The sequence below is a fragment of the Rasamsonia byssochlamydoides genome (genome assembly GCF_041956645.1).
Source record: "Rasamsonia byssochlamydoides strain NRRL 3658 unplaced genomic scaffold VTN77scaffold_21, whole genome shotgun sequence".
Classification (NCBI taxonomy): domain Eukaryota; kingdom Fungi; phylum Ascomycota; class Eurotiomycetes; order Eurotiales; family Trichocomaceae; genus Rasamsonia; species Rasamsonia byssochlamydoides.
Window position 1 is genome coordinate 333,810 of NW_027192404.1, and position 23,248 is coordinate 357,057.

General features: G+C 49.1%; 7 protein-coding genes across 7 annotated transcripts; 4 read left to right on the forward strand and 3 right to left on the reverse strand.

Annotated features, from left to right (window-relative positions):
- Positions 1–428: 428 nt before the first annotated feature.
- On the forward strand, positions 429–1,256 carry VTN77DRAFT_3126 (uncharacterized protein; the record flags this gene model as incomplete). Its single annotated transcript, XM_069419042.1, has 1 exon — positions 429–1,256. The coding sequence occupies one exon, from the start codon at positions 429–431 to the stop codon at positions 1,254–1,256; it is 828 nt and encodes a 275-aa protein (XP_069278926.1).
- Positions 1,257–1,767: 511 nt separating this feature from the next.
- Positions 1,768–4,514, forward strand: VTN77DRAFT_3127 (uncharacterized protein; the record flags this gene model as incomplete). Its single annotated transcript, XM_069419043.1, has 2 exons — positions 1,768–1,825; positions 1,918–4,514. 2 exons carry the CDS (start codon positions 1,768–1,770, stop codon positions 4,512–4,514), a joined length of 2,655 nt encoding a protein of 884 aa, XP_069278927.1.
- A 1,168-nt stretch (positions 4,515–5,682) lies between these two features.
- VTN77DRAFT_3128 (uncharacterized protein) lies at positions 5,683–10,463 on the reverse strand (the record flags this gene model as incomplete). Its single annotated transcript, XM_069419044.1, has 5 exons — positions 5,683–8,583; positions 8,647–8,907; positions 8,962–9,808; positions 9,878–10,231; positions 10,306–10,463. 5 exons carry the CDS (start codon positions 10,461–10,463, stop codon positions 5,683–5,685), a joined length of 4,521 nt encoding a protein of 1,506 aa, XP_069278928.1.
- Positions 10,464–12,258: 1,795 nt separating this feature from the next.
- VTN77DRAFT_3129 (uncharacterized protein) lies at positions 12,259–13,713 on the reverse strand (the record flags this gene model as incomplete). The annotated part of the gene is made up of 2 exons (XM_069419045.1): positions 12,259–13,029; positions 13,102–13,713. The coding sequence occupies 2 exons, from the start codon at positions 13,711–13,713 to the stop codon at positions 12,259–12,261; spliced, it is 1,383 nt and encodes a 460-aa protein (XP_069278929.1).
- A 3,261-nt stretch (positions 13,714–16,974) lies between these two features.
- VTN77DRAFT_3130 (uncharacterized protein) lies at positions 16,975–17,251 on the forward strand (the record flags this gene model as incomplete). Its single annotated transcript, XM_069419047.1, has 2 exons — positions 16,975–17,120; positions 17,179–17,251. The coding sequence occupies 2 exons, from the start codon at positions 16,975–16,977 to the stop codon at positions 17,249–17,251; spliced, it is 219 nt and encodes a 72-aa protein (XP_069278930.1).
- Positions 17,252–18,491: 1,240 nt separating this feature from the next.
- On the reverse strand, positions 18,492–18,944 carry VTN77DRAFT_3131 (uncharacterized protein; the record flags this gene model as incomplete). Its single annotated transcript, XM_069419048.1, has 1 exon — positions 18,492–18,944. The coding sequence occupies one exon, from the start codon at positions 18,942–18,944 to the stop codon at positions 18,492–18,494; it is 453 nt and encodes a 150-aa protein (XP_069278931.1).
- Positions 18,945–21,038: 2,094 nt separating this feature from the next.
- VTN77DRAFT_3132 (uncharacterized protein) lies at positions 21,039–21,890 on the forward strand (the record flags this gene model as incomplete). Its single annotated transcript, XM_069419049.1, has 2 exons — positions 21,039–21,117; positions 21,193–21,890. 2 exons carry the CDS (start codon positions 21,039–21,041, stop codon positions 21,888–21,890), a joined length of 777 nt encoding a protein of 258 aa, XP_069278932.1.
- Between the last annotated feature and the right edge of the window lie 1,358 nt (positions 21,891–23,248).

Below are 23,248 nucleotides of genomic sequence, written 5' to 3' on the forward strand. Positions count from 1 at the left end.
AATATTCTGGCTGTGTAACTATTATTGACTGGAGGGTAGTAAGTCATTGGATGACAGTGTCACTGGCAGCATCGTCTGGCGGACGTTAATTCCAATCATCATTTATTACACGGCTATTTACTTATTGACTGCTCTCATATCGAGGAAGATGGAACCATATCTATCTATCGTTTACAGTGTTGAGGTTGAGGATTGGTTGTGGACGTCTGTCCGAAATAGATTAAGCTCAAAATCACGTGTCGTTATCGATAAGGAGGATCGCGCTGATCGCTCCAAAAGTTTGCCCGCTTTTCCTCAACCTAATCCAGCGTGGACGTGTTGCCTCTCTTCCACGCCCTCACGAAGTGTGGGAGCCCGCGTTCATGCTGCGATGGTTGCTCTGATTTATTGAGACATTGTCGCCGAGTTTCCCAGAAAAGCACTGGGCCATGACAACTCCTTCCATCCTGCTTCCGGGAGACCATGTCCCCTCCGATGTGCTCCCCTCGACCACGTCGGCTCCCCTGAGAATTGGACCAGGGCTGCGCTTGCTATATCAGCAGCAGGACCCTCAATCGAAGATTTCGCCTTCTGCCCACGCCATCGCCGCAACTCATGCCGGCCTATTGTCCACCGATCAGAAACGAAATACGATCTCTGTCCTGTCATTCCCGAATCGTCGCTACATTCCCACTCCCAACGATTTGGTAATCGCCCAGATCCATCACTCCAGCCAGGATTACTTCCACTGCATCATAACCCCACATACACCTCATGCTTTACTGGGGCATCTTGCTTTCGAGAGCGCGACGAAGAAGACAAGACCGATGCTCAAGCAGGGTGATCTAGTCTATGCGCGCGTTCTCTCCGTGGGTGTTGGCGCTGGAACCGAAATCGAGCTGACGTGCGTCAATCCTGCGACCGGCAAGGCTGAGCCTGGAGGCTTGGGGCCGTTAACGGGGGGCATGCTATTCGATGTCTCAACAGGTTTGGCCGCCAGGCTGATGAAAGCGGGCTCATCCTCTGCAGATGGTGCTGCAGGGGTGGTTATCCTCGACGAGCTTGGAAAGAAACTGGAGAGTAAGGGGGGCTTTGAAATAGCAGTAGGGAGAAACGGCAAGGTCTGGGTCGACTGTTCCGACAGCGGAGAGGTCGCTGTCAAAGCTACGATAGCTATCGGGCGTTGCTTGAGGGAAATAGATGAACGCAATCTAGACCCAAACGAGCAAAGGAAGTTAGTATCAAAGATCCTACGAGAAATGAAGATTGATGTTTAATGTTCTTCCGACTCGCTGAAGTGTCTCTTTTATTAAATGACTTGGGCCAGGAAAGAGCATAATCTACTCAGTTACATAGGAATCTCCCTTTTTTTTTTTTCATCCGAGCACTGGATTCCCTTCTTGCGAGCAGTTATTATTTTTTTTAATTAGCAACAACAGTAGCGATAAACAAACAGGAACTTGTAAAAGCGTAATTCGCTAAGATAATGGAAGAGAGACATCGAGGAATAAGAGAATTCTATACTGCAAGAGGTGTGGTTGAGAGTCCTGTCAGACCGTCACATGTCGCCAATAGTTGAATTAAGTTTGCGGGTGGATCAATCGACTGACTAAATGGCTGCCCGTCAAAACACGCTTCGCGTCGCTTCGGTCAATCATCAACTACTTTTATTTCTTGCATTGCCAATCATCCAGACTCCACCTCTCATATGAGAGGTGATGCAGATGTCTGCATGCCTCCGTTTATAGCGATATTACCTGCCTGGATCGAACTCATTTAGTGGCCAAAATGGGTCAGGCATCCTCACAACAGGTCGAGGAACCTTCCGAGCCCGCAGAGCGCTCTTGTACGTGCTGCTTCTTCTTTTCTTCTCTGCCTACCCTCTAAACATATGCGATTGGAAATAGTCCCTCTAACAAGTTTGAATGGATTGTACAGACTCGACCAATCGCGACGACGATAAGCTTACTAGGAAACCCGTGGACAATCCTCGCGATGCGATTCCACGGAACTCCAAGCGCAAAAGGACCCCGTCGCCTGACCACGATGATCGCCGTCGGATACCACCGCCATTGTCGCAGAGCTCCAGCGATGAGCAGACGGAGACTCCACCAGCGAAGCGAAAGCGAACTGAGAAAGAAAAGAAGCTAGAGCAAGGGAAGAAGCTGGAGAAAGAGAAAAAGCCGGAGAAAGAAGAGAAGCTGGAGAAAGAAAAGAAGCGAGAGAAAGAAAAGCATAAGCAGAAGGAGAAGGAGAAGAAGAAGAAGAAGAAGAAGGAACACAACAATGTGGAGGACCATCCTCCTCCGGCCGTTACAATCGAGGTCCAAGTCCCTCATAAGGTCACATCCGATTCCGAGCGCGCATCCACCCCGCCTCCAAAATCTCCGACCAAGTCAAAGTCGCACTCAAAGTCAGCGAAGAAAGCAGCCGAGCCTCGCCCCGAGTCCCGTACGCCTGGAGATACTCCGGCTCCCGCACGCGAGCAGTCGAAAGAGTCAAGTTCCCAGCCGAGTTCTCAGCCGAATGGACGACCCGTTACTAAGCGAGGTCACGTCTCCCGAATCAATAAGAACCTCACTGGTTTTTTCAGCCCTGAAGAAGTCCAAACACTGGAGCACTACAAGGTCGACTTCTGCAATACAAACGGTCTCTCCGCCGAAACATTCGACCGGATGGTCCAGCACTCCCGTCGGGACAGGAGCGATGAATTTCCTTGCCACCCTTCAATTATCACCAAGGAAGAATTCTGGCGGAATATATACGAACTTCTTCCCAATCGAGATCGACGGTCGGTGTACAGGTTCATGCGCCGCCATTTCCAGGCGTCGACCGTAAAACCACATCAATGGTCTCCCGAGCAGGATGACGAACTCGCGGAGCTTCATAGCATCCACGGGCCCAAATGGGCCCTGATCGCGAAGGAGCTTGGTCGGACACAGGATGATGTAGTCCAACGTTGGAAAAATCGAGTCGAACACCGGGACACGATGAGGAGAGGGCCATGGTCCGAGGAAGAAATCCGGCAGCTTCTGGATGTCTTGAACATTGTGAGAGATGCTCTCGTCGCAGCTGGGCAAGATGTCGGAAGAGACATTTACGAGATGGACGAGAGCAATATAGGTTGGGGCACCGTGAGCGATTACATTAAGAACACTCGATCGCGACAACAGTGTGCGGATAAATGGCGCAAAATCAAACGGCATGTGATGAAAATGCGAGCAAATGGAAACCCCGACGCTGTCTATGAACACAGAATGTTGCAGGAAAAATCCAAGAAGGAAAGGCGATCCGAATCAGAAGGGCGGCGGCGGTCGGGGCGTCAGCCAAAAACTCCACGATACGTGGTGTCTTCGGATGATGATAGCGACGATGCAGACGATAGCGCAGCAATCTCTGGCAGCCCAAGTTCGTCGAGTGCGAAGGCTGCATCCGACTCGACGCGAAAAACGACTTCGGCACCCTCGACCGACAGGGACCAAAGTCATGAGACTCCGAGCATCAATGGCGGATCCAGGAAGGTTGCAACCGATGGAACTGCTTCTACGGATGCGCCTGACTCCGAGTCTCGGAGAGGGTCTACTAATATATCACCTGGTCGTCGAAAGTCGGCAGACAAAAAGAGAACCTATCAGGAGGACAGAGATGACGATTCAAGTGATGAAGAATACGATGAAAGTGAGACCGATTCCTCTGATGAGTCCAGCGACACTTCACCTCCAACCAAGAAAGCCACGTCCAAACCAACCACAACCCCAAAGGGGCCATCATCTCAGCAGCGTAAAATGCCGAGTTCTGTAAATAAGAAAGATAGCAAGGCCAGTAAAGGCACTGTTATTGAACGAGCTCGTTCGTCTAGTTCTTCAGACTCATCATCGACAGAATCGTCCTCCGAAGAAACATCGAGTGAAAGTGAAGACGAGAGAGGAAACTCACGGATTACCAGCAAAGGCAACAAAAGCACGACGGTCAAGCGTGAGCAAGACAGTGACGATGACGATGAAGATAGTAGTGAAGAATCAGAATCAGGATCAGGATCCGAATCCGAATCCGAATCCGAATCCGAATCTGAGTCCTCGTCTTCATCTTCGTCCGAGTCAGAGGCTGCCACCACGCGGCGCAAGCCCAACGGACAGGCCCGTCCGAAGGCTGTCACAAGGACCAAATCTCACAACTCGACCAGCAAGAATCAACCTCGCGCACAGACTCGCGACTCATCATCGCCCGAAATAAAGAGCGAGAGCGAGTCCGAGAATGGAGGAATCAGTGCCCGCGTGGCAGATATCAAAAGCAAGGGAGGAAGCGAAGCAGGAGGGAAAGGAATAAGAAACGATGATGATGACGACAATGATGATAGTAGTAGTAGCAGTGAAGACGAGAGTGATACTAGTGATAGTACCGATGACAGTGACGACGACGATGACGAAAGCGAAAGTGAAAGCGAAAGCGAAAGCGAAAGCGAAAACGAAAGCGAAAGCGAAAACGAAAGCGAGTCCGGCCTCGAGCCCAAGTCGGAATCTGACTCCGATGATTGATTAGATGATTGATTGATTCCATGATCGCATGATCGCTGAGGCATACATACAAAAAAAAGGAAGAGGGGGCTCTATCCACTCACCGAAATATGGTTTCAGTCAGTACATTTCAGTGTTTGATATCTTGACTGTCCTTGACTTGGATATATATATATATATATATATATTTGGTGTACTGTGGAGATTCATTAGTGAATGAATCATGTGTGATGAATCAATAAATCGCTGGCCGTTTTCCCATTAACTTATATACCATATACCTAGGTATTGTTATAGGTATGATATATTATTCATTGTGGTTCGTAACCACCGAGAACTGTCAGCGCCTAGGAGTCCTAGGTAGAAGTGATCTCTCACCTATGCCGTAAACCAAGCAAAACACCCGAGAAAAAGGAAGGAGATGGAAACCTGATCGGCCACCATGGTTTTTTTTTGGGCTTAATTAAAATCAGCCTGTTTTCTTTCTCATCTTCTTGATATTTCTCTAATCATTGTCGTTTCTCTGTCATACTAGGAGTTTAGTCTAGTCAAAATTCAATCATTTAATTGTCTTCGTCGACAAGAACAACGGTTGATTTTTTTTTTGTTTTTGTTTTTTTTTTGCCCATCTACCTGGTTCTGATCTGTTTGTTATACTGTACACACAGGATGATATTGAAAGAAAAGATATAATAAATCTAATGGTTGTTGGCTGATGTTTGTTTGCTACTATAACTTTACTTGATGTGTTTACAAACCACAAAGATGAGGTATACCTGTTAACTAGAGGTATTAACTAGATGGGAAAGAGATTGTCGTGAAAAAAAAAAGGAATATCGAAATATCCATCGCAGACAGACAGAAAAGAAAGAAAGAAAAAGAAAAAAAAACGGAAAACGGAAAACGGAAAACGGAAAACCGGTCTACTATAGGCATTGTACATGTACATTACCTATTCTCCTTCTACTCTATCTAGCCTTGTAGTGAAGTAGGTATAGGTATATATTTATCTATATAAATATACATCATTGCAAAAAGCAGGTATCCCCTGGTCATGTTTTTTTAAACCCGCAAAAAAAAAAGTCACGAGTGTATCAACTCCAGTCCTTACAAAAAACCATGCACCAATCAATCACATCCTCCGAGTTTTTATAAAAGAAAAAAAAAACCAAACTCCGTAGCTTCCCTCTTACAATTCATCTTTCCTCTCCCATCCGGGGCTTGCTTCTGCTTCTGCGTCTTCTGCTTCTTCTTCGGCTTCGCGTCTCCGGCTTGATTCCTGCTCACTGGCGACCCTCTTTGCCAACGCAGCAATCTCATCGTCGTAGGCGGTCCACTCAGGAACTTGTCGCCGCGCTCGATCCAGCTTGGGCTCCTTGGTCAAGGGGTTGTTGCACAGGTCAATGGTCCGTGCCTTAGTCAGGGCCTCGTCCGAGCACCACGTTTCGCACCAGAGCCAGTCCTGTGGCAGACTCTTGATCGGGATGACGTGCTGCATGTGGTTGGGCAGGTCCTGGTCCAGGTTGCTCAGGCTGGCCGGATCCGCCGAGAGGCTTTGGTACTGCCCACGCAACCTGTCACCGGCGGCCAATTCCCGGAATCGGTTCAGGTCAACCACATACAAGGCCGAGATGTGGTAGGGCAACCCCTTGAGGAACGTCTTCCAATAACCCTGCTTCCAGAAGCGGAACCCTTCCATTTCCTCGCGCGAGTCGCACATGGGAGTGAAACCGTACGGCGCGCCCTCGAGGTCCAAGCTCACCAGATCATACATGTCGGTGCGGACGATCTGGTCGGCGTCGACGAAGATCACCTTGTCAAGCGATAGCGGGAAGAGCACGTCCAGGAAGAGGATCTTGTAACCCCAGATCTCACGCTGCTTCTCTCGCTGACCTCGCAGCCAGTGTGGCCACTTGTAGGTGACCATTTCGTAGGAGAACCCGTATTCCTTTGCCAGATGTGGCAAAAAGGACTTGAATGACGGGGACAAAAACTGCTCGATGAACCAGAACTTCACGGTATGCTTAGTATGCTTCATAACGGACACCATCATGATATTCAGCATTCGTTCATAAAGGTGGCCACTAGCAACGGAGAAGATATTGATGTCCGCATGTTTTTCAGCAGTCTCACTCTTCGGGGCGAGTCCCATGTTGGAGAGCACGCCGGATGCAAAATTAAGCCCCTTAGAGACGTAGTCCATAGCCGAACCAGGCTTCGGGCCCGTTTCCAACACGTCTTCATCTTCGTGGCCTGGCTTTCGGGATAGTCTGGGGAAGAGAGTCTTTCCCTGGAAGGACAGTAACGCAACTTCATTGTTCTCGTCGCCTGGCTTCGGACTATACCCCATGCCACCGACGCTGTCAAGGTTGAAAATGCGTTGGCTGCGTCCAGGCTTGAGTTCGATCTTCCAAAAGCCCGGCTGGGCCTTGAATTGGAAGTAACCCAAGTTAGCCATGATGATCGTGTCAGCAAAGTGGGGATCCTTGTCCGTTCCAAGAATCAGCTGAACGCCCCTGGGTGGTGAGTTGATCGTCGTATCCCGAGAATGGCCCTCTATCAGGATATGTTCGAGAGCATAAATGGCATCGATATTTGTGCCTTCTTTCAGCGAACTCAGCTTGATATTGTCCAGGTCATGGATCGATTCTTTAGGCGCGACTAGCCAAGAGGGAGGAACATCCATGCCCAAGTTCAAGAGTGCTTCCTTAGGGAGTCCAGAGAAGGATGCCCCAGGGCGGATGAGAGAGCCTTCCTCATCAAAGGACGGTTCAGGTTCCAGGACGTGGCGGTAAAACCGCTTGATCGGGAGCTCTTGGATGCGATCTCGCGGATTGAGGAAGATCTTGACATTGACCCCGGCTAGCTTCGAGAGAGTTTTGAGGATCGGAACCCATCTTTGTGAGAGCTCAGCCGTAGGGTCAAGAGTTACAACAATACTGATCGTGGGATCGTCCGAATTAGAAACGGTTATAGCGGAGTAAGTGCCATTCCAGTTGTTGAAAACGCTGTGACGCAGCTTCGAGCTGGAGTCAAAGATACCTTCAGGGACGTCTGGAATTGCGGACAAAGAAACGAGGGACGTCAGCTTGGCAAAACTCAAGGTGTCAGGAATCTTCGATTCCAGTTTGAGAGCTTTGAGGGCCTCTGAAACGGGCTCAAGTCGCCTCGACAGCTCGTAAGCCAAGAGCTGCTCCAAGTCTTTCTCAGAAAGACTGACATTAGATGGCAGAGGCCCAACTGCCCTTCCATTCAGGACAACACCAAGACTACCAGGAACGAAGCCGAAATCTTCAACTATTCGCTGAGTCTCTGTCCAGTATTCAAGTTCTTCAGCAGCGGCTTCTGCTGCCGTAGTCGACTCCGAAGATTTTAGCGATTCGATTTCAGTCAGCAACTCAGCGATATCAGCTCGATCTGCCCTCGTAAGAATCCGGTAAAGTATAGAGGAAACGCCAGAGGAAGGTTTTTCGGTGGCTGGGTTATGAAGAGGAATAACTTCGACTTCCCCATGAGATTGACGGAATTTAAGAGCGACGGCAAGCAACTCGAAGCCATGCTCGGTATTGAAGTCTCCGATGACGACAAGGTGAACGTTGTTTGTGGCGGCGTGGCCTTCATCTGAGGAGACACGTAGAAGCTTATTCATAATGTCTTGGCGAGAATCAGCGATGTAAGGAAGATTCACTATCCGAACATTGTTCGCATCCTCTGGTATTATCCATTCATTTCGACTTTCTGCCGCTTGAAACAGGAAGTAGCTTGGCAACCAAGTGTCTTCTTGGAAGACATCTTGCACGACACCCTGCTGAAGAAGTTGTAGGTCTCTAGAAAGTCGCATAGGCATCTCCTGCAACCAGTTTTCATTACGAGACAAAACCACACCATTGACAAAAGAAGGCGGGGATGGCCCTTCGCTGTCTAGCCGCTTGAGGTACTTGGCAGTCCGCAGAACAACATCGTCAAGCTCTTTGGATTGCAAGACTTCTTCGAATGACAGAGGCTGTCGGTCTGATCGGACTGGTCGATCTGCCACCGCAGCTTGAAAGGCTGACTTGTCCGCTAATACGATCTTCTTCTTCGATAAAGTCTACATAATTAGCAACGAACGATGGCAAAATGGGTGAGAAACTTGAGAAAGTGAAATCCTCACCTCCTCGAAATATTTCACGAGAGTTGCAAGTCCATAGGTGTCATGCAGATGATGAGCGATCTTGGCCTGAGAAATAGAATCGCGGGAATGGACAATAGGCACCAATCCAAACCTCACAGGCACCCCTCGCTTAATGAATACCTGGATGTAGTTGACAAGCAAGCGAACATCATCCTCTCTGGCTAGATCGATGGGAACAACGACGTTATGGATATCTCGACGAACGCTTGGAAGCTGACCAGGGTATGTGCGTTGAAGGAGCTGGAAAAGTCAGCAAGAGGCCTCAATTGACATGGAATAGGGGACGAATCCTACCGCCATGATACTAGTGGGCCAATCTTCATATCTCTTATCCTTCTCGAGGTTATTCATCCAGATGATGACGCCTCCACCTTCAGCATCGTCGCGCCAATCGTAGCGTTGTGGTTCGTTGTTTGCTTGCGCTTCTACCAGAATCGGATGAGAAAGGAGATCAACGGTCTGTGAGGCAGATAATCCCAGCTTCTTGAAGTCAGCTATCAGCTTTCTCTCGCGCCGGAGATGTTCCAGCAACGAGTATGCATCGATCTGCCTGAAATCGATCTGAATGCCATTTATCCAAAAGATGTTATGGCCTGCGGGAAGCCTAGCTGCGCGGTTTCCACGGAATTCTTCCAAGAACTTATCCGTCGCATTGTAAGCAGCGATGGACGGGGAATACTTTGGGAAATCCTTGGTCAGTTTCAGGAGAGTGGCGAAGGGATCGGCACTGTCCATAACGAAACTAGCAGAGTTCAATCCCAATCTGTCTACCTCCGAGGCTGATAAAGGCTTCAAATCTGCTGGAGATTCATCTTCCAAGTCGTCTGTGTCCGGGGTTGTAACTTTGGTCCGTTTAGGATCCTTTTCCTCTTTCGCCTCGGCTTGACGATCATCGATCACAATATAGTCGGTACGTTTCAGAGCCAGCTCGACACCGTAACCAGTCACAAACACGGGTCGGGAGTCTTCATGCTGAGGACGTCTGTATCGGACACGATATGAAACCTGGCCTTCCCTCGCCAAAGTACTCAGTTTCTGGTGGAATTCACCGAACATGGGGGAAGCGACGTCTGCGTAAAGAACGGCCGGCGGCGCGGATACGTCTCCGAAGGTCCGATCAAACGGCAATTCTCGGGAATCCCTGCGATTGCGAGATTAGAATGGACTTTCCGGTAATCCAAGATTCAAAAACGTAAAGAGAATCGCTCACAGGTCCCCTGCAATATCTTGCTGAGCCCGCTCCAAAGCTGAGGAACAGTACTGCTTCCCATCCATGTGCACCCACACTGGACAAGCAGCATCTTGAGCCAACCCCAATGACGACTGCACCGAAGTATTATAATACTGGTAATGTGCTTCTATCCTTGGCGCCGCAGATCGAATCGCAAGAGCGAACTTGAAAGAGGAAAGGCTTTCCTCGTCCGCAAGATGTCCATCTTCGCGCACCACCTTCAAGAACCGATCGTAAAGCTGCTTCTCCGTTACTGCGTCCTGGAAGACACCTTCGGCAATACGGTCAAGAAGCGGGAAATAGGCTGTCGAATTTTCTCCTGCGGCAGTTTCTCTAATTGAGGCATGAACGCTGTTAGCTGCTGCTCGAAAGACGATCGCTTGACTGCAGATGACTGCCAAACTCACAGAAGCTCCAGAAGATACGGCGCAGCGTCAAAGGAAGCTTGTAGGGCAACATTGACGGACGGTCCTGCAGAAACGCGGAAAGGAAGCAGGAGCAGCAGGGCTGTGATAATGCCAGAGGCAGTAACATGCCAGGAGCTGGCACTTTTGATGAAGCCCATCTTTCTGTTACAATGCCGCTTTTCAGGCCCAAAATCGAAGAGAACCAAAAGAGCAGAGCGGCCGGCCAGAGCAGACAGTGGCTCTCTGAACAATGGCAAGCCGTTCCAGAGTACCTCCTATAGGTTAGGGATGTAGCCCAGAGCTCATGCAGGCGCGACGAATGAGTGATGGCGCATATTGCGAAAGGAACTCGAGGATCAAAGACGATAGAATACCAAGTTATAGAACAGAACAATAAAGAAGCTCCAGAAAAGAACCAGGACCTCCAAATGCCAGTGCCGTACCAGATCTGGCCAACACCAGAGTGTGAGACGCATCTGGACACCTATCGATTACAGTGACGCTAAGGTCAGTCGTGTCCTCGATCGCGTTCGGCGTTCCTATTGGTCAGGATTCCTTACCGCCCGCCATGCCTTTGTATCTATATACAGTAATTTTTGGGTAAGAATCAAGCACTCTTACTCTTTAAAATTTAAAAATAGGTGTTTTAATAATAAAGCGTATAATTTTGGACGATCAAGGCTGTAGTTAATCGGCGGAAGAAGACTGGATAGTAGAACCGCCTCCGTTGGTCCATTTCTGCATCCCAATCTTGTGCGTACAGTACATTGTAAATATACATATATCATCAGATCAGCACTCTTGCAATGTGGTGACAAATTTCTGTACTAATCTCCGGTGAATAGCGCAGCAAATCAGTACAGGATGCGGGGAGTACTAATGGATGTTATCAGACACCCGGTTGGCCTTGATGATGAAGACAGATTCACCCTTAGGCATCACAGCAAGCTGCAAGTGACCAAAAAATGTCACTCAGCTGATGGTTTTTGGTAATATATAGTTAGCTCCTCTGGTGATATCGATTATGTATTCACTTTTCAGCTCTTGTAGAAAATGTACTACTAGACTAGACTCGTCTCAGTACGCCTAGAAGTAGAATTTCACATGTATTAGTACTGATGTCTAGTAATTCTCGCCATTACTACCTAGAAATTGTCAAACGTATGATGGAGAAGACGAACTATGACCCATTATTAAGTAGAATTTCTCTTCAGAGTCAACAAGACGCGAAAAAAGAAAAAAAAGACGAGGAAGGAATGAGATCTAAAACTTCCCGAGAAAAAGTAAACTTATATAAACACTTCGTGCCCATATAGGTTCGACGATCTAACCCTAGTGGTAAAACTCCCGGGTTTCAATCCTTTTAAAAATTAAATTTTACTGTTACTGGGGTGTCGAGTTGTCTAAACTCTACGACTTTACGAGAAAATTTTCAAAGTAGTAGTGATCGAGAGTCAAAAAAAATATCTATTTCAGACTTTTATCTCTCTTTTTTTTTTCCGGCCAACTTTTCGCCAATACACAAGCTGTCATCAAAAACACTTTTGGAGCTTGGGAGTTCAATTCCTGATACCCACCCAACACTATGCATAGCTCATTCGAGAAACAAACAGGGGTGACACATGGGCTTTCAATTTTTGTTGGCATTGTACATAGCCCCATGGTGCCAATAAGGAAAGTAACCGATTTCGTTCTTTTCATGAACAGTCGTATCTATCCAGCTCACGCCAGTTTTCCATAATCGTTTCGAAAAAGTCGATTCCGTCCAGATACACCAAACTCCCCTTTTCAAACCGTTCAGTCCGGCCCACAGTAACCCAGGATCATCATTGTAAACCAAACCAGAACTCCATATCCTTTCACATAATGCAATGCATTCCAAAGCCATAGGCATGTTCCAGTCGTTGTCGGTTAGTGAGTGTAGTTTGCAAAATTTCCAGCGTAGAGTTCGCCTCAGTGAGACTTGTGACTTGCTTGCTTTTCTTGCTGTTCTTTCTTTCTCTGGTTGGCTTCCCAGATCAGTCTCTTGCGCTTGAATTCCTCCACGTCAAACAGACTGTCCTCGCTGGAGCTGCTGGAGGAATTCCCACGCCCGACGCCAAGAGCTCCGGAGGACTTCATCTTCTTGGACAATCCCTTGGCCTTGGTCTTGCCCTTAGAATTTTCTTTGACATCAGATCGCGAACGCATCTTGCGAATCTCTCTGGCAATCCTCTCCAAGGTGGAACCACTGGACTTGGAAGGCTTGACATCGGGCCACGGCGGAAGGGGTTTCTCCATAGAGTCTCCGTTGCTGCTGTGATTACTCGGGCTTAGAGGTCTATCGGATGAACCGAAACTGATGCCCGAGTCGGCCTTCCTCTTGTGGCTCCAGCCGTGGGATTCGTCTTCCAGCGTGTCCCGGCCATTGACCTCGCTACATTCGTCGATGATTTCATTGGCCACTCGGAGATACTTGTCCAGGGTCTCGCGGACTGCTGGCCAGGCGGTTTCTTCTCCCTCACGAGCTCCTTGCTGCATCACCGTGTTCAGGATCTCCTTGCCATTGCGCTCGACACCCGTGATGTAGCGCCAGAATCCATCCCGTTGAGACTGGAGGATGGTGGGAGTCAGGTAGGCGGTAGGCGGCGTGGTAGCTGCGGTCACCGGGGGAAAGAGCGTGTTGAGCATCGCAAGACAATTCGCTTTGTTGAACGGCTCCAACAACATCTCGTTGAGCAGAGTCTATCAGGCGGTTAGTCACTCAAGATGTCACAACGATGGGGTAGGTGCACGTCAGGAGGCGTTGTCACTTACCCAGCGACGTAAGCCTATGTAGACATGAGTATACAGTGCCTCCACCCTACGCTCTTTTTCATCAATGGACTCGACCCAGCGAACAACACCCGGATATTTCTTGCGCAGCTCTTCCATCTGGGCCAGATCGTCGCGCTGGACGTCCAGCCGCTTTAAGGCCGAGGCGACGTCTTTGCGGCGACGAGTCTCCAGATCCTTGAGGTAGTCGAGCGCGGTGAGAGCCTGAGGGAAATCAACCTCATCTAACTCCGGGGTGAAACACCGACGTAAGAAATTGGTAATGAAAGGTACGGGAAGAGAGCACGGCTGGCTGGGCAATCGTGCGATCTGCGCGATCAGTTGCGCTCTGAACTGAGCAGCAGGATCCGACGGTGGGACAGTAGAGGAACCCTGTGCATTACCACGCGCGAATGCTGACTCCTGGAAAGCTGGAGTAGATGGCTGGCCAAGGAGTGAGCGGGATGCGCAGTTCAGGGTGTACATGGTGCGGAGGGGGATCTCATAAGATCCGGGGTAGGAAAGGTAATGCTCCAAGATGAACTGCAGAGCAGAGCCATCAGAGGCATCCAAGCCCTGTCCAGGAGCAGCCATAGTGGAAGAATGGCCTGTCATGGTGACAGAAAAGAGAAAAGTGGATAATATCAACCCAGTGTGCGAGTCAGGACGGATGAAATGTAGCGAGTGAGGGTGGTGGGGAGTTAGGAGGATGTGGAGAAGAGAAGGTGAGAGAAAGCAGAGGGAGCGTTGAAAAGATGGTGTTTGCTTCTGTAGTCAAGTAAGGAAGGACGTGTTTGTTGACGTTTGACGTGGGGTTCAGATATCGTCGTTATCGGGCGTTTTCATCTGTTATGGACGCTGGCTGTCTCTCGAGATTTTCTTTCTTCTTTCCCCCGGATGACCCCTTATGCCTTCCTTTCCCGTCTGCTTCGTTTTTTTTTCCAGCTCCAAACGAGGAGACAAGCGTTTGAGATGGATCTCACAGGCAGGAAAGCCGATGCCACAAGCAAGAACGAGTGTCAGGGGGATTATGTAAACGGGAGTCGCCGTCAGCGAACACGCCCAATGCAAAAACCCAATCAGCAACACGAGAGAAAAGGAAAGACTTGACAGAGTCGTCGAGGTCGAAACTTCAGGGCCAAAAAAGGGAGAGATCATGCACACAAACGAAGGCAGTCAGCCCTGGACAGAGGAGGGGGAGATAGGACTCTGTCAGGGCCAGCTGGATAAGACTCAAGCAAACACCCCGGAGGATGATGTTTACAAGTCGAGAGCAGACCCGCGCAGGCTTGAGGGGTGGGGAAGCGCGAATTATTTGGGACCGTTCTTAATCATGAACCCTGATCGAGCTTAATAATAATGGATAGTTTTTATTGCTCTTGTTCCGGTCGGTTTTCAGGAATATGCCGGCTGGACTGGGACCGCGTGGTCCATGCGGCGGGACGAGTCCACAGCAAAGAACGGGAAGCCGGGGGAGTGCTCCGTACCAGCAGTCAACTAACAGCTAATTAACCGACAGCAAGTGAGTCTACGGTCTGCCACTGCCTCGGTCCAGACCTTCGGGCTGAATCAGGCTTCAGACTGGAAGGATCTGCGCAAAGCCTGTTCGAACGGTTTGTGATCGAGAACGCGTCTGCAGAAGCGACCAGTCCGGCGGGCGTTGCCGCATCGACGCCGATTGGCCAGGCTGGCTCCGGCATCATGGACCATGGCGCTAAACTTATTTAGGGCGCCACGCTAGGACTGTGCGGGAGTTCCGCGACACGCTAGACGGGATTCCGCAAACGCTCCTGGCAGACTCCGCAGGCAAATGGCTGCCTCTCCCACGATCCTGATTCCTGTGGCGTCCAGCCCTAACCTGTCGGGACTCCAGGAGAGGGGAAGACCTGTCCAGTGGCAACCGCTCCCAGCTCAGCACCCTTGCATCTCTCGTTTACAGCATCCCTTCGTCCATGCACGCGATATAAGAACAGGCTGGTCTTTGACCAGCAGGGCCCATAACGCCAGTGGCAAAGACGCACGGGAGATCGAGAAGTCGATAGCCACAGAAAGGGCGAGCGACTCAGGACGCGCTCGCTATTTGCTTGTAGGGGGGTTCCGAGCATATGGCTCAAAATGATCCAGGGTTATCCTGGTGAGCCGATTATTCATGGACGAGTAATTGATCGACGCCTCCAGGTCATTCGGCCACCTGCAGTGCCTGACAAATGATGGAAGTTCAAACTCAGCCTCACAACCTGTCAAAGAAAGAAGTGCGAAGTATCGATTCCCCTGTGGTATTCGACCAGGCCGGAAAGGGCTGCATGAAGCCACCAGGAAGGATAAGATAGGATCATAGGATTCTTTGCGAATAAGGAGGTGCAAGCAGGCAAGCAAAAACTCGAAAATTGGACCTGGTGCATCACAATTCAGGGCATGCTTGTGCGCTTTAGAGCGGATTTGTCCAGATCTCAATAGCCTCTCAGCACCATCGTCATCATCACGATGATGCGTGTCTGGAGATCTGCACGTTGCCTCCGGAATATTGCGTATGTGCGTATGCGCGCTTCACGATCTCAGGGTCGCTGCGACGGCATGGCAACCGGACACGAAGCCGACCGGCCCCGCGTGATAGATCTCATCTGGGTCGTCGGAGCAATATGACGGTCAAGTCTTGGCGGATCATGACGACGCTAACGATGCAGACCATGTACTCCGTACTGACGTGCTCCATGATGTAGCACAATGGAGGGAGTCTTGGGAGACGTCTCGATTAGGTCTAGACACTGGCCGGAGATCCCTTCAAACCAAGTGGTCTCAATTCATCTCTGCTAGCGCCAGGTTGATTCGCCGCAGTTCGAGATTTGCGAGTCGACGATGCCAATCATTATTATATGTTGATCTTCGATCCAACCTCGGTGAGAGACCCTTTAATCTCACGCCAAAGTTTGCGGATTCCCTGTCAAATCTTCGCCAGCAGCTGTTGGATCACATATCCTCAGGGGCAATAACTCGGAAACTAGGTAGGTATGGCATGACTGCAGGTGATTGCTGCCTGTAACCGTGGTCTCTCGGAGTAAGTCGGTGGCTGACTCGGAGAACAGGTTACATTGTTGTAAACATGTCATCGTCAAATAGGGCAAGTGTTGTTTTGTATAGGTCAAGTACCTGCATGCTGCAGATCCCGGTTAGCCGCATCCTGCAGATCCGGTCCTCCTGCTACGGGGAAGGGATTGCCTTGGGCTTCCGGCCACATCATTGGCAGGCACATGACGATTTAATTTTCAGAAATAGGGTAGTAAGAAGCTTCCCGTGACATGGCTGCATCTTTCTTGGGACGGAGTTGTCTTTCCGATAGTGAGTTCAATCTCTCTCGTCCCTCCCAACTCCGTCAGAGGGCAGGTGTTGGAATGCAGCACAAAGTCCTCGTCCGCCGCAAACTGATTCCTCGGGGTGGAAATTTGGAAAATGTAACCCGGGTATTAATGCAAAAGGAAAAGGAAGAAGGAGAAAAGAACAGGGAGCTTTCCAGATAGGGGAGACTTTACAGGTCAGGTTATCTTTGAAAGTTCCTTCCTCCATTCTAGTTATTGAATTAAGCATGGCCGCACCCGGAGCTTGACGCAGGATGGTATCGTCGGCTCATCTCCATGAAGCCAAGAGGGGCCTGACTGACAGAGGCCTCACTTCATGATGATCTTGTCCTGCTGCTGCGATAAGCCAGCTGTCACTCCATCTCAATAGGCAGAATGAAAGGAATATCTTACGGCAAAGATTAGGAGAAAGGAAAAGCACTTAGACATCCTTCAAAGTGGTGATTGCCAGCGACAGTGGCTCTGAAGTGGATTCTGTGAGTCATTTGCACAAGGGAACGTGATCTGCTTTGACAAAAGCAGGATGAGACATTTGAGAGCGAGTTGTCTGAAGCCAGAAATGAAGGCAGCAAGTTTGGTGATGTCCTTCTCTGAGAGAACTGATCTTATGGTGCTGTCCTCCTTCATGGACACTGGAACAAAGGCTTTCGTGCCAGGGAGTGGAGAGTGGTATGGACAAAGGATACTGGACACAACCTGTCATGCTGCATGCTGATCCTGATGTTAGTGGTAATTCCCATTCTGAATTCACTTCAGGTGATGGGAGATGTGCCGAGCTCTCATTCTCCTATGCAAGCTGAGGGGGAGTAGTTGGGATGTTGGGATCCGCCGAGCCTCACGATGACTTGCAGTCACAGACTACACCAGGGACTTTTGCCCCTGAGGCGTACCTATAGTAGGTATAGTTTTATTAACTACATATGCTTTCCAGGCGGGCTCCCTACCTGTATTTCTTGCTATAGTTCTTACTATACCCTTACTAATATCTGTCTCCTCACTGGAGAATATCCCTTGCTAAAATTAGGGAGTAGGAAGATTTCATGAATTTGGTATAGTATGCCTATGTATGTGATTTTTACAACCACGCGACGGTGTGCAGAACGGAAGTTAATGCCGATACAATATAGTGATGGGGCCGATTCTCCATATGAAGTACTGAAGTACGGAATTTATGTGCCGAAGTCCACCCCTAACTGACTTGGACACAGGATAAGACAGAATCCCAGAGAAGAAGCGGTCTATGACTGTTTTGTTCTCATTGTTGGCTTATGCCGTATCTGGAGATTGAAGTCTTGAACAGCAGGTGTAGCCGGCTCTGCCGAGGATGGCCATATCAGGTGTTTGAGATCTGTTGTTTCAGCAGCCGATCTGCGGTGTGCATACTTTGTGCAATATACCCAGTTGAGAATTGAGACCCTCTTTGCACAGTCATGACCCTGGAGTGACATTAAGAGGCATCCTGACAAATACTGTGATTGCAGGGTTTACCCCTGAACATCTTCCTCTGGTTGGTCTGTGTCATACCTATCTAAGGAACTGCAGGCTTGGTTTCCATTCTAGATTGATATCGAATATAGCTTTCTAGTGACACCCTACTCCATTCTCAGACTTGAATCGCCGGCGCTGTTATCGGATCTTCTGCAATGTAACTGAATAAAGCCGTTCGACCATACAGGAGGCAGGAGGCTGGAGACTAAGAAGCAAAAAAAGGAAGGGTTTATTTTTGGTGATACCAAGCAGGAAGATTAGATCGCTCCTTGTGGATTTGTCACCGATCCAGACAGGAAATGGTGAAGGTGGAGGAGACCCTTTGGCGCAGCGGTCTTGATCTGATAATGATCAATATCAAGGGGAAAAGCGCGCAGACCATCCCAGCATTTGTGCTCCAGGGACGCGGAAATGCCAAATTCAGCCTGCATTCTCATGCAACGATGAAGCATGGAGTTCCGTTGGCTGGGAAGCGCTGAGGCCTACAATTTCTGACAGCCGTCCCAAGTCGCGAATCCAGCAGCATTGGCTCCGAGGGATCTGATTATAATATTATCTAAGCCGCCCGGGGTAGACTCTTTCCTTTTTGGGAGAAAATGGTCCGGGCGGGGGTGGGGCGTGCCTCACCAGTCGGGAAGGAGAGACCGAGTCAAACACACGTGCGGCAATCAGTGTCAGACCCCTAACTCCTCCGCCTACCGCTTTAGGAAATTCGTAAGAAGTCATCCATCCTCTTTTGGACATCGTCGCGCTAACCATCGTCAATCTGTCACAGAATCCCATCCAAACTCCTCCATCTCCCCAGTTTTGCTTGTAGATATTCTCTTCTGGCTGACCAGGCTTGACCTGTAACGGTTCCACCTTCAGGTTTCGTCGCACCACAATGCCGCTCGCGTTTTTATGCGATCCTCCAAGGCCCCAGATTAATCTTAATGCGATGTCTCTTGGCACATAAGAACCACGTCCATGGCCAGCTTTCTGGTCCGATTTCTCTTCTATCCTCATCGGCAGGTTCCTGAGTTTTCCTTTCTCTTTCCATTCCTAAGAAGCAGCTGCTCGTCGCTGTGCGTCCGAGGGATTACTTTCTTTTTATTTCCAATCTCCCTTGGCAAGCTTTCGTTCTCCCTTCGCAGGTAGAATCACCACGTTGATCGCGGTATTCTACTTCAATTGTACATTTTACAACAACCTTCTTACCTGACGCTCTCCGCGAGTCAAATTTTCGTTGTCTTTCGTTTGCACCCAGGAGCTCTTCTTAGTCGTTTGGAAAAGAGTCTGTCAGCATGTACGTCAAGCAGTTATTGTTCGCTCTCGCCGTCTCGGCCACTGTCTTGGACGGTGCGCTGGCTGCCCCTAGAAATGGCAACAATGGCAACAACGGCAACAAAGGCAATACCAACACCGGCAGCACTGGCAATACTGGAAGTACTGCCAGCACCAACTCCGCGTTGACGCTTAACTCCAACCTGGTTCAGACGGCAAGTCAAAATAATGGCCTGAACGAGGCTGGCGCCGAAGCTGGCGAATCCCCCTCTGCAACGTACGCGTTTCTCGACTCCTGACAGAATTCTGGAAGAAAACCTTCTGACCATCATTTGCAGTGACCCTGCAAACTTCATCAACTTCTGCCAGGGGAAGACCTTGACCAACGGCCAACAGATCAAGTCAGGATCCTGTAACGGAATTGGTATGCTGGGTTCCGGTTCCTCTACAAAGAAACAAACTCTGCTAACAATGCAAACAGTGATGGGAGACATTCCTTCCACTGAAAACATGGTTTCGACGATCATCTTGAACCCCCAGACGGGTCAAGACATCCCAGCCAACACGGAATTCAACGTTGAGCTGCAGGTCAACGGTCTCCAGCCGGGCTCCTTCACCAATGCTAACGCCACTTATTACGCGGCTCCCCAGGCTCTCAACAGCCAAGGTCAAATTATCGGCCATACCCACGTCACGATCCAGAACATTGGGAGTCTGAACCCTACGACGCCCCCGGACCCAACTACTTTCGCCTTCTTCAAGGGTATCAATGATGCTGGTAACGGGAGCGGTGGTTTGAGTGCCACTGTCACTGGTGGGTTGCCTGCTGGTGTCTACCGGGTCTGCACCATGTCTTCTGCCAGCAACCACCAGCCTGTCCTCATGCCTGTAAGTCTTTTGTCCAAGTTTTGCTCTTGAAGACCTTTTCCAGCTAAGTCATGCTAGGTTGCTCAACGTGGAGCTCAAGATGACTGCACCAAGTTCACTGTTGGTCAGGGTACTAGCACCACCGGAAACAGTGCCAGCAGCTCCAGCTCTGGCAGCGCAAGCGCTTCTTCCAGTGCTCAGACAACCACCGGAAACAATGCCAGCAGCTCCAACTCGGCTGGCAATGCGAGCGCCTCGACCGGTGCCCAGTCCGGCAAGAAGCAGCACGGCAACGGCGGTAACAGGAATGGAGGTAGATTCCGTGGTGGTCGCTTCGCGACGAGAGAGTTTGTCGCCTAAATGCGCTGGCCTCGATGAAGAGAGCATTGGGGGAAGTGTCTTGAAAGCTTCTGTATTCTAGAATCGAGTGCGTGCCGCAGAGTGTAACGGTTGGGAAGGATCGGGGGAAGCAAGCAGCTTGTCTTCTTAGGATTTTTTTTCTTATCTTTTCTTATTGTCACAAAATACTACACAAGAGTTTCCACTTGAATATAAGGTTCTACCTCATTGTAGTCGGGTTCGAAAGTGACTTTTTTTTTTCTTTATGTTCATGACTTGGGCTATGCAGTAGTATCAGATGTCATCATACTAGAGCCAAGTTAGAATAGAACGCGTGGGTTAGGAGTATAAGCTCGGTGAGCCAATGAGAGCTGTTAGACTGAGCCCAACCTCAAGTAGCTCAACGGCTATGAACCAAAAAAGAAGCTCCGCCAAAATATCCGTCTGCTCTACCCTTCAAACATCCACGCAAGCTGATACATACCTCAACACGGTATGACAACAATTTGATTGACTCGCATTTGAATGAAAGCCACTGCTTTAATGAAATTTACCAGACGAAATTTCATACCAGTGCCTTGTTAAGAACGGCAGAAAGAAAGGCGAAAGTGTCAGTTCTCGTGACCGAAGATGGCGAAGGCAAAGAAGAGTTTGACAGAGGGGCTGCAATTTGAGCGAAAGAACAAGGATATGTTGAGGCTGCCGAAATGTGATATATACGGTTCTTTCTTTTTCTTTATGGAGTATGAATCTCTTGTTTGAACTGACAGTATTATTGATCTAGATGCCCGCATCCACAAACGTCCAATTCCTCACCCTCCTGTCGCCTCTCCTTACGCCGGGGCCTCTGTGCCCAAGATCGTCTACGTCTCGACCAACACGCCGTTCATGAGCGCGGCGAAACGCGTCCAGAAGCTCCTTCGCCAGGCTGAGAAACGGGCCACAGCTGCCGTCACCGCTGATAGCAACAACCAGAAAATGACGGAGAAGGAGAGACTTGCTCGGTTAGCGAAGACTCAGGAGAAACTGGAACGGGAGAAGGTGTATATCAAGGCCACGGGGAGAGCGATCGAAAAGGCGTTGAGTATCGGTCGGTGGTTCGAACAGAGAGGGGAAGAGTACGCGGTTCAGGTGAAGACAGGGAGTGTGATGGTGGTGGATGATATTGTGGAGGACGAGGAGGCGAAAAGGCAAGAATTGGCCAAGGAAAGCCAGCAACAGCAGCAGCAGCAACAACAACAACCAAAGCAAGCACCGCAATCTCCAGACCAGGACAAGACGGACGTTGATAACAGGGAAGAAGAAGAAGCCGGGCCCAGTGCCGATTCACCTGCACCTGACTCCTCCAAGACGAAAGAGTCAAAGAACAAGAGAAGACGAAGGCGTAAGAAGGAAAAACGATTGCTTGGTGCAGGAGAAGAACTGCCCGAGTCGCGAACCCGATGGGTCAATATGGTAGAGATTGCCGTGAATCTCAAGTGAAGATGGAAGATTGGATTATCTTGGATATCTACCCAAACAGACATCATCAATCCCGGTAGTGAGTGATACCAGCTACTACTGGAAACCGAGGAAAGGAGGGTACACGCAGGATGCCAATCCTCTTATATACAGCGCCGTCGAGCAGCCTGCCGAGCAGCGGCGCGAGGACCGGACGATACCAGCGCACGAGATATCATCCTTCAACCTTTTTACCAGGATTTTTTTTCAAGTTCGGGTTTTCCGCATAGAGCTCACGTGTCTCTATGACCTACCCATTCGTCTGATGTCGGTGAAAGGAGCAGAAAAAGGGAACAGATCTGTCCACCCTCTAGCTGATCTTGCCAGTCAGCCGAGCTGTTCGGAGAGTGAGCGTGCGAGTGAGAGAGCGAGCTAGGCAGCCATGCCATCCCGAATAAGATCGAGCATTTATTTATATCTAACGAAACGAAACGGCAATCGCAAAAAGCGCCACTTTCCTTTACTACGGAATATTGATGCAATCGACTCTGATTTCTCTTTTTTATACGCTGGAAAAGAGAAATTTCTGACTCACTCACTACTCATCAGGACTACTGTCAACTATAAATGTATTCACTTACTTATCCTCAGCACCTGGTCGGTCGATATGATATGATATGATATGATGATTCGAGTCCCCTAGACTTATTCTTAAGAGGGGGGAAGAATCCTCGTCATATCGGTAGCTTGCTCGCTTGCTTGCTTATACCTTATGTTATTCTTATACCTACCCATTGTTTTTCCGAGTCATGTACAAACGCAGTCACACACAGACAGACACAAAGGGGAAAAAAAGAAATCAAGCTTAGCTTCAGCTCAGTTCAGTTCAGTCCAGTTCACAAACAAAACAAAAAGGAAAAAACAAGGCCGTCAAGCGCAACCCTCAATTCATACCAAGAGGTAGGTAGGTAGGTAGGTTAGAGAGACAACAAAGAAAAAAAAGATAACAGGTAGGTTGATAGGTAGGAGAAAAAAAAAGAGACAGACACAAAGAAAAAAAAAGACCCTCTCATGTGTGATAGATATGACATGATGAGGCTTGCTTAATAACCGCGCGGTCCGATCGATGGGCATGTCATGCCATGCCATGCCATGCAGCAGGAGGAGAAAGACCCGTTGAACAAAAACAAAAATAAAAAAAAGGTTGGACACTTGGACAAAACGAGATGACCCTCATTGTTCTTCCAGGAGTTCATGACTGGAGTAATATAAGCAAGTTACCCTTGAGTTCACACTTGCACAAAAAAAAAGGTAGAAAGAACGAAAAAAAAGAAAAAAAAGAAAAAAAGAAAAAAAAAAGAAAAAAAAAAGAAAAAAAAAAAAAAAAAAAAAAGAAAAAA